This window comes from Conger conger, chromosome 12, assembly GCF_963514075.1.
Source record: "Conger conger chromosome 12, fConCon1.1, whole genome shotgun sequence".
NCBI lineage: Eukaryota > Metazoa > Chordata > Actinopteri > Anguilliformes > Congridae > Conger > Conger conger.
In genome coordinates, this window is record NC_083771.1 from 37,205,018 (window position 1) to 37,214,962 (window position 9,945).

The following is a 9,945-nucleotide window of genomic DNA, read 5'->3' on the forward strand; positions in this document are numbered from 1 at the left end:
AGTCGCACTGAACCAATCAGAATAACACCAAACATCACTATATTCTGACCTGGGATTATCATGAAACATCTTTATGCCATCTCCAGTACTCCTGTACTCAAATCCTGTAGGAATGTGAGAAAAGGGGGGCCCCCAGGGCCCAAGAAGGTGCCTCTAAGAATCCTTCTCTAGCTCTCCCCCACAGGCATGTGTGCCAACGGTGGGGGCTAACAATGTATGCTCCAGGAGGGGGAAGTCAGCAAGCTGACCAGCGCATGAGACCAAATGTTACTTATGACTGGCTTACAGCCCCTTCTGCATTCCAGAAGACGTTGGCTAGAGTGCTGGAGGGCTTGCCCAATGTAGCCCATTATTTAGACGATATAATTATTTGGGGAAAAACACGAGCTGCACATGATGCCACCCTTGCCTCTGTTCTAAAGCGCTTACAGGAGGCAGGCTTACAGCTTAACAGAGACAAATGTCAGTTCAATAAAACCACCTTGCGCTTTCTTGGGCACACAGTTACACCGTAGGGGATCCAACCAACTGACGACCATCTCTCAGCTATCCTGAATGCACCACACTGCGTTCCTTCTTAGGACTGTTATCCTGGTATAACAAATTCATTCCAAATTTCGCCACTGTCGTCGAACCACTGCGCGCTTGCATCCGTCAAGATGTAGAGTTTAAGTGGACAAAGGAGGCTCAGTGCAGTTTCGAGGCTGCCAAAACGTTGCTGATAGACTTTACTGCCCTGCGATCACAGATTGCTAAAGGCTGGCCCCGCTCTTCCTCTATACTCCCTGATACTGTACGCTCTTATTTTCGCTTGCGAGATGAGTTCAGTGTGCAAAATGACTATGTGTTCAGAGGCACGCGTCTTGTTGCTCCACTCTCTCTGCGTAACACACTGGTAAATTTAGCGCATGCGGGCCATCAAGGAATTGTCAGGACGAAACAGAGACTCCGTGACCTATACTGGTGGCCAGGCATGGACGAGCAAGTCAATCAACAAGTCAAGGGATGCCAGTTATGCCAGTCATACGACAAAACTGCTACACCTGCCGCTGCTCCACTACAACCGGTGCCGTTCCCATCTCAGCCGTGGGAGAAGTTGGCTATTGACATAGTCGGGCCAATGGAAGTCGCTCCATGGGACTGTAAATACGCGATCACATTGACTGACTATCACAGTAAATGGCCAGAGGTGGCTTTCACTGCCACTGTTACGTCTGACAATGTCATAACATTCCTCACATCAGTCTTCAGCAAATTTGGAAACCCCAGTAGCATAGTGACAGATAACGGGAGTCAATTCACGTCTGCTGAGTTCGCTGAATTTCTTAAATCCAGAGACATACAGCACATACGCACATCTGTCTATCACCCTGCTGCAAATGGCGCTATTGAGCGTTTCCACCGTGTGCTTAAAAGCTGCATTCAATCTGCCATCCTAGAGAGGAAACCCTGGAAAAAGACTGTCAATGATTTCCTTCAGGTGTATCGCTCTACTTCCCATTCAACTACCGGGATTTCTCCTTTTGAATTACTCGTCGGGGATGCGCACTCGCTTAAATATTCTGACACCAGTGTCTTCCTCTAAGGATGATGTGGCCCTGTCACGAAGAGTCACAGCTCAACAGAGTAAGATGAAAACCTACACTGACTTCAGACGAGGTGTGCGCACTCCTACATTCAGAGAGGGAGATAGCGTGCGCGTTCGGAAACCAACAAAAGCGCACCCAAGGTTCACAGAACCAATGCGGATCCAACCGAAAGTCGGTCCTGCGACTTATCTGTTACAGGATGGGAAGAAGTGGCATGCTTCTCATTTAACTTTGTCCAATGCTCCTGCAAGGCCGGTTATTTCAGACTTTCCTGTAATTGACTCACCTACTGAAGACCCGCCTACAGTTCTTCAGCCAGATATTCCTCAAGATGCTCATCGTATTCCAGCCAAAGAGGTTCCAGCTCACGTGAGACGACCGCCACGTTGGCTGGAGGATTTTGTGGAATGATAATCTTTTTCAGTTAATGATTAAGAAGGACTAATTAAAGAGATCAATGGTGTTGATGTATGCTTAAGTTCAACATAGAGATATACAGTTAAAAACAAGTGTATAAGTTACTAAATTACAAAAGGTCATTGATAGACTTGTGTGAGTTATAAAACATTACTTTTAGGTTGTTGCTTTCGTACTAAGTTTGGTATGTGTTATTCTTAAGTAAGAGGGGAATATGTTGTATTCTATGCCACTAGGTGTCAGGCTATGGTGATTCTGATTACGATAGGAAGGATGCAAAAATGGGAAGAAGAAGAGAGAAGTTCCAGTACATGTAATGCTGTACTCATTGTTAACGATGTTCCAGTAAAGTAATGGAATCGTATTACACAGCCTCTTCATTGACGTACTACAATACATAAGAAGGAGTCAAGGCAAAGGGGTGTCTATCATGAATCTCAAAAATAAGGCTTACACAAAATCGGCACTTACTACAATCAACGTTCTGACAAAGAAGCATACTGAGAATGAGGTTTAAATACAAGAGGGAAGGTGACAATCTAGGCGGGGCAGAGAAAAAAGGTGGGCTAAACAAATAGACAACAGGTGCGGAAACATAATAGGCTAATAACATAATAACGGGAGAGAGACAAAAACGCGGACTGGATGCACGAAACAAAACATGTAAAACATACGGATCCGGATTAGGGAGTAGACATTTGCATAGTTTGAAGACGTAGTAATTGTAAGAGACAGGTGCGAACACTTCGCTGAAACTAAACAAGTAATCAGGGATAGCATAGGGAGGCGGAGTTACAGAACAGTGCAGAAATACTAAGCGATTGCGTTAGTGAGTTAGTTACGTGAACTACCCAATAAAAGTGATTGTTAGTCAGTTAGTTAGTTAGTTAGTTAGACAGACAGTAAGTGTATTAATCAGATTAGTACTGTACAAAACCAAGATTAGTAGTAGTTCGTAAGAATCGTGCTTTACAACATTTAACTACCAAGAAAAAGCAGGAAGTAAGAATCGCGAGTTTTAGAAAAAATGTTGAAAACCCGAAAACTACCGTAACCACCCGAATAGTGGGACACGCAGACAGGGGAGTGACTAGACTGGTAAACATTCAGACGCAGACATAACAGGGGAGGACAATAGAGAACTGTAATGGAAAACATAAACCAGGTAACTATGAAAAATGAATAATAAACAAGAACAAACATGAAAAGATACAGAACAAATACAGAACCATTACATACTTCCAGGGAAACTGAGGAATGAGGGAGATGTGAGAGGGAGGGAGTAAGGAAGGGGGTCGAAGGGAATAATGGGCCCAACAGGCCGTGCCCTCTGAAACCTTCCCGTGCCGCAAAGGATGTTTCCCCTGTCGTAACAAGTTTTACAGCTGGAGGCCTGAGTAAACCCTGGGACCAGAGAGCTTCTAAAGAAAACAGATGCCTGAGTCTTCCCCCACAGGTTCCTGCCCGTATGGGTGCGGAGACGGTGGGGGTTAATGGTGTATGCTCCTGGGGTTAAATTACTTTACAGCCACATATTGCCACAGTACCAGAGGAAGCCAGCAAGCTGACCAGCGCCCTGAGTGACAATGTCAGATTGTAATCATTTCCGCCTTACACAGAACTGCTTCTCACTGGTTTTTTTGACTTGAAATATGTTGTTGAGGGCCTTGGAAATACAGACATTACAAAATAAACAGTTCACACCACATCAATGCATTTACCAACTGAATATGACATAGTTTACTGGAAGTCTCTACATAAAACGATCACTGAGATTTTGGCAACGCCGATTTTATGCTCAATATTATCATCAGAGTAAAACAATATTTTGGGTTCATTCGGAAACTGTAGCGGGACAAATGAAACTGTGGTGGCCCATTAATGAGAAACACTGGGATGCACTCGTAGCTAGCTGCAGTGCACACTGTGCTGACTGGCACGTCAACAAAACATTTTGTGATGCTGATACAGTATCATGCCCACAGTATATTACCATGTTTTACCAAAATGAATGCTGATGGAGGAACCCACCATTGCAATAATACTTTTGTATTATTTATTTTGCCTCCTCTATTTTACAATTCAATACCAAGTTACCTAGAGGGGGTGAGCTCGTTGAACTTGGATCTTTGTTTGTGGTGGCGGCGGTGGTAGTTCTTTTGCTGGTGCTCGGCTTCAACCATTTCAGAATATCCATAGCTAAGCTAATCTCGTTTTCATAACGTTGCTTATTCGCTTGCACCATTGAACTCAAATTGCACATTAAAAAGTTTACCTTGTTGTAGCAGCAACACAAAAATTGTTAGGCAAAAACAGTTCTTGAGAGGTTATGCCAAAAAGCTTGATGTAAACAACAATATGTATGTGAAAACACCTTTGACTCCACAATAGTATTTTCAGTGACATGACCCCATTTTATATCAGTGAGCACCTAATACATTTGCTAAATATTTTATTATTTTGAGATATGCTTATAAATAAGGCAACAAGCCAGCTCTTGAATAATAAATAGCTTGTGAAATTGCGGAATGTTGTAAAGGCGAGTAGGGTCCGAGTTGGGTTATAAAAGTTACCCACAAAACGTGAGATAACCACTCATATTTTTGGAGGGCATCCCTAGAGACAAGGGATACACCCCAGAGGAGGAAGGGATAAACAATTAGCTATTAGCTATTAGCCAATCAAAATGGTCAAAAAGTGTTGTATAATTTAGTAAGCAAAATTGTATGTGTCCTTTCGGAGTCCTTTTAGGAAAACTCTAGAGATATTTCTTGCAGATTACAATTTTTGCTGATCAAAAGGGGATTTGTCCAATGTTGTGGCTGTGGCTCCATTGTCTTTCTAAGCACACCAGGTACAGCCAAAGTAATTTGTATCCCAGCTCCATAGCATGCCCTTAGAAAAATGTAGGCATGATTTTCAAACAGAACTCCACTTTTACTGTCCATCAATTCCACATTTAAGAATCCCCTGCATATGGAAAAAATGTTCTGACAGTACATTCAGAAATAATTATTTGACAGAGATTAAAGTGCTTTCAACACAAATTGCATCATTCAGCTTCAAAGGGTTAAGGGGGCAATTACTTTTTTACATGGCTGATATGGGCAATATTAACTTTTTTTCATTTAATAAATGGTATAGTAATTTTAAAAATGTGCTTTGTGTCTACCATTTGTTCCCTTTGTCGAATTATATTTTGTCCAAAACTATTCAGTGTAACACATACAGTTTGCAATTAATGCGTAAATCAGAAATACATATTCACAACACTGTAGCAGTGGATGTGCACTGTTCTAGCAAAAATGAGTAGAGCTATAAGAAGCTGATCACAATACTTGAAAAACATGCTATAATGCCCTGTTTTTTTTTTATCATTGCAGATGGTGGTGGCGGAAGTTTTCCAGGTTGGTCAAATGAACCCATTAAAATCAGGGGGTCTGGAAACACTACTGAAAATCCGGTCAGTAGTAGTATCCAGCCCCTCAATCACTGTAGGGGAGAGGACACAAAGGTCATCAGCAAAGAGGCTCAATTGTTCCTGACTGGCTCTTTGCTGACCACGGTCATCCCCAGCATCTACGTCCTGGTGTTCATCATCAGTTTCCCTCTCAACGCTGCCGCCGTTTTTATGTTCTCGCTCAGGGTCCGACCCCAAAAGCCGGCGGCCATCTTCATGCTCAACCTGGCCACGGCCGACCTGCTGTTCGTGCTGCTGCTGCCATTCAAGGCGTCCTACAGCTTCAATGGCAACAACTGGGTGTATGGGCCGGCCATGTGCAGTGTGGTCACCGCCGCCTTCTACTGCAACATGTACTGCTCGGTCCTCCTGATGATGAGCATCAGTGCCGATCGCTTCCTGGCCGTGGTCTACCCCATTAGATCGCTGGCCTGGCGCCGCCGGAGGAACGCAGTGGCCGTGTGTTCTGCCATGTGGCTGCTGGCTGTCGCCGGGGTGATACCCATCCTCCTGTACAAGCAGACTTTGTGTCTGCCTCGGCTGGGCATCACCACCTGCCATGACGTGCTGGACCTCAGCGAGCAGCGGAGCTACTACCTCTACTTCTTCCGCACCTTCTCCTGTGCGTTCTTCTTCATCCCCCTCGTTGTTACCACTGCCTGCTACGTGTGCATAATCCAAGTCCTGCGTCGCACCAGCGGGTCAAAGCGCTCCAAGAAGACCCGGGCCGTGGTCATGGCATTCACGGTGCTGACGGTGTTTGTGGTCTGCTTCACCCCGTCCAACGTCCTCCTGCTGGTCCACTACTCACAGTTTGCCGACCAGCACAGTGCCAACTCCTACGCTGCTTACCTGGTCTCCGTGTGCATTGGCAGTGTGAGCTGCTGCCTGGATCCGGTCATCTATTACTATGGCTCATCTCAGTGCCGGAAGAACATCGCCCGGCTCCTCCACTGTCAGGCCCCTCCAGTGGGCTCAGGGTCTGGAAGTCCTCCCAGGGCACCCAAAGTGATGAGAAGTGATGAAAAGTGAAAAGTGATAATGTGCTCTTCTTTAATTAACATATGTCTGCACTTATACAATGTGTGTATTAAGCTTGCTTATGATGTAGACTATGACATAGATTTTACTTCTGAAATTACTGCATATAGCTGTCTTTTCTAGGCATCAAAATGATCCAAAGTGATGAGTTTTGTATTTAAATGATAGCATGCATAATTGTACATTAAATGATTAGTAAAGCACCTACCTTTCAGTGCTTTGCAGTTTTTTTACTTGTTGGAATTGTGTTGCTATAGAAAATGGCCTGAAAGGACTGTGTAAGATTCAACTCTTTATTCCTCAATGGATGCATCGGATAGGCAAAAGCTTATTATAGTGGTAAAAATCAAATGTTTATTAGGACATACACAGCATATACTGTGTTTACATATTGTTTACATACAATATGTAAACACAATGAACATTAAATTGTTGCAGAATGTAATGTTTAAATAGATCTATATAATATAAAATGTCTTAATCCTTAAAATGTGTTTTCCATGTACCTTTCTTTACAGAAGATGGCACCAAAATCCTACTTTTCAAATGATGCCCATTAATATATACTATAATTTTATTCAGCCGTTAACTTAATGAAAAAAGAAGTTGTGATTATGAATAAACATAAAGAATTGTATCTAATATATTTTAAAAAGTTGATATATTTATCATTTAGCATTAGGACATGTTGATACCGAGATACCTGATGTACCAATAGTGTTCTGATTTTAAGGAGCAACAGCTCTTGGATCTCCAAAGCCAAGATTTGCAAAGAAGTTCAATAGTAACCTATATGCACTGAATGCTTTGAGTTGCTTTTCCGAAAGCATTTCAATTGCCAGTATGTTTTTCCTCCATTAATAAGATAAAGAAGCTTCTTAATATGGCACTGCTATTGATTCCCCAGCATTATATTATTACGGTTCAGGTGTGATATTATATTTTGAAACATCAGCCTTCTTGTGGGCTAATGCAAAGGCTGATTAATGAGATTAAAATTACCTCCTATCCTGATCACAGTAAATTTTGGTGCAGTAAAATTAGCAATTGCTGAGGTGTGATTGCTGAGGTAAGGCAGTTTATAAAATGTCAGATATCTTTCCGCCTATCCATTTTCTTATCCGCATGGGTTTTCACATTTCACATTCCCTACATTTTATTACAAGCAAAGTCAAGTAAAAAAAAAAACATGGCATACAGTAAAATGTTTTGTTGAATTTTGTATTTTAAAACACACTTGTAATTGTAACCGATACATGAAAAAGCAAGAACCAATTATATACACACACAATAAAGATCATGATAACAGATGGGTTCTAAAATCATAACTCACAATTTTAAGAATAGGTTCTAAAATCATGTTCATCATCAAAGAAATGTGACAATAAAAGCATTATACTAATGGATTAAAGGAGGCGGAGAATACCTGTTTTCCATGATGGGAAGATAGAATGATAGAATGGAAGAGATGTATTTTCTATTTTTTATTTTTTTGCTGAGTTGTGTTTGTTTAAATGTCTGTTTTTTGTTGACTTTGTGGGTCACATTGGGTACATATAACCATCTTTCAATGTCATCATAATCTATCATTTATCATTGAATATACTGTAAGCAGTTCCATTAAAAAGTACTTCCTGATTTCCTCTATTATTTCATATTTGTCACACTGAATGGTCTGAGATGTTATGACGAAATGTAACGTTAGACAACGAGAAATAGAGTAAACACAAAACACATAGCAAAACCTCACACAGCTTTTTGAATTGTCATGATGCAGCTAAACTGTGGTGTTCTGCATTCATAGACAGTTCCAAGGAAGCAGAAGTACAGAATCAAGAATCCAAGAATACATCTGAAATAATGAGGCAGCGGTCGAAATCAAGAAATGAAACCGAAAACAGACTAGAACAGCATACCAGGCATGCTTAAATACATTCACAAATGAACACAAATGACCAACATATGTGGGAGCTGGGGAAAAGAAAATGAGGAACAGGTGAGAGGAATTAACAAATGACAATAAGGAAGTCAAAATAGGGAGTGAAGGGAGTCACGTAATAAACGTAAACGATGCAGATGATCTTTAAAGTCTGGGGAAAAGACCACGATATCATCCAGATATATCAGAATGGAATAATTTACCAGGTCCCCCAGACACCTCTGCATCAACCTCTGGAACGTGGCAGGAGCATTGCACAGGCTGAACGGCATCCCCTCAAACTGGAAGAGCCCGAGGGGTGTGGCAAAGAAGGTCTTCTAGCGGTCCCGCGGGTCCACCGCCACCTGCCAATACCCGCTCACCAAATCCAGGATGGAGAACCACTCTGCCCGCTTCATACCCGTGAGTGATTCCTTGATCCTGGGGAGCGGGTAAGCGTCTTTGTGTGTAACCGCGTTCAGGCGGCGGTAATCCACGCAGAACCGCCAGGCCCCATCCTTCTTCCACACCAGGACCACCGGCGCGGCCCAGGGACTGGAACTCTCCACGATCACCCCGCTCTCCAGCATCCCCTGCACCAAGGACCGCAGCTCCGGGTACAGACCTGGGGGCAGAGGGCGATATCGCTCACGACAAGGAGGAGCATTCCCGGTCGGTATCGGATGGTACACTACCTCGGTCCGGCCAAAGTCCTCCTCATGTGCTGCGAACACCCCCGCCCACCCTCATGTGCTTCTCTGGGGTGAGACCCTCCAACTCAGGAGAAGGCAGAGGGCTCCTCACCCCTAGGGGCGCCTGCGCGGTCTGGGGGAACGGGGCCTGTGACAGCTGCTGCTGAATCTCTGCAACCAGGGTCTTCCCCAGGGTTGCCATCTGGTCCTGGAGCTCTTGCCACAGCTCTGCCCGCACTGCCGCCTTCCACCGCTCCACATCCACAACCGGCGCTGGAACCACCGGCACCCTGGAAGGAAGAGAGCGAGAGACAAAACACGCTGCCCCCTCATCCCCCCACTGCTCCAGCTCCAGCTCCCGGGCCTCCCGGCTCACCTCTGAGAAGGTAACAACCGGGCGGCACCGCACCTGTCGCTGGAGCTCCTGTTGTACGGGGCTCCTCCGCAGGCCCAGAAGGAACTGGTCCCGGAGAATGGCATCATCCGCCCCCCTCCTCACCCGGTTCCCGGGCCCGCCACTTCATGTGAATCTCCCGCAGCCGCAGGAGATACACCTCCAGGGCCCGGCTCCAGGGACAAAAAATGGGCGCGGGCCACGGCCAGGGACAGGGCGACTGAAGACCTCCTCCAACAGGGCCCACACAAGGGCCACTGTGTTCCGCCGCCCAGCCAGCACCAGCAGCACCTCCTGCCGGGCGCGCCCATCTAGAGCCCCCACAATGAAGTCAGCCTGTTGGACTCCCGTGAGACCCTGCGCCCGGAGCATCGCCTGTACCTGAGCACGCCATTCCCCATACTTAGCTGTGCCTCCATCACCAGAGAACTTGG

The 9,945-nt window shown here is 44.7% G+C and overlaps 1 protein-coding gene across 1 annotated transcript; it reads left to right on the top strand.

Moving 5' to 3' along the window:
- Positions 1–1,920: 1,920 nt before the first annotated feature.
- On the top strand, positions 1,921–9,826 carry LOC133141583 (proteinase-activated receptor 1-like). The gene is made up of 5 exons (XM_061262148.1): positions 1,921–1,958; positions 5,505–6,435; positions 8,978–9,111; positions 9,299–9,503; positions 9,566–9,826. Exons 1-5 carry the CDS (start codon positions 1,921–1,923, stop codon positions 9,824–9,826), a joined length of 1,569 nt encoding a protein of 522 aa, XP_061118132.1.
- Positions 9,827–9,945: the final 119 nt, after the last annotated feature.

Bases quoted from the DNA above. Each gene is read 5' to 3' on its own strand.
- LOC133141583 (XM_061262148.1), top strand. From the start codon at position 1,921: ATGCTCATCGTATTCCAGCCAAAGAGGTTCCAGCTCAC. The intron at 9,112-9,298 runs GTACACTACCTC...CTCTGCAACCAG, and splicing joins TTCCCGGTCGGTATCGGATG to GGTCTTCCCCAGGGTTGCCA. The intron at 9,504-9,565 runs GTAACAACCGGG...GCTCCTCCGCAG, and splicing joins CCCGGCTCACCTCTGAGAAG to GCCCAGAAGGAACTGGTCCC.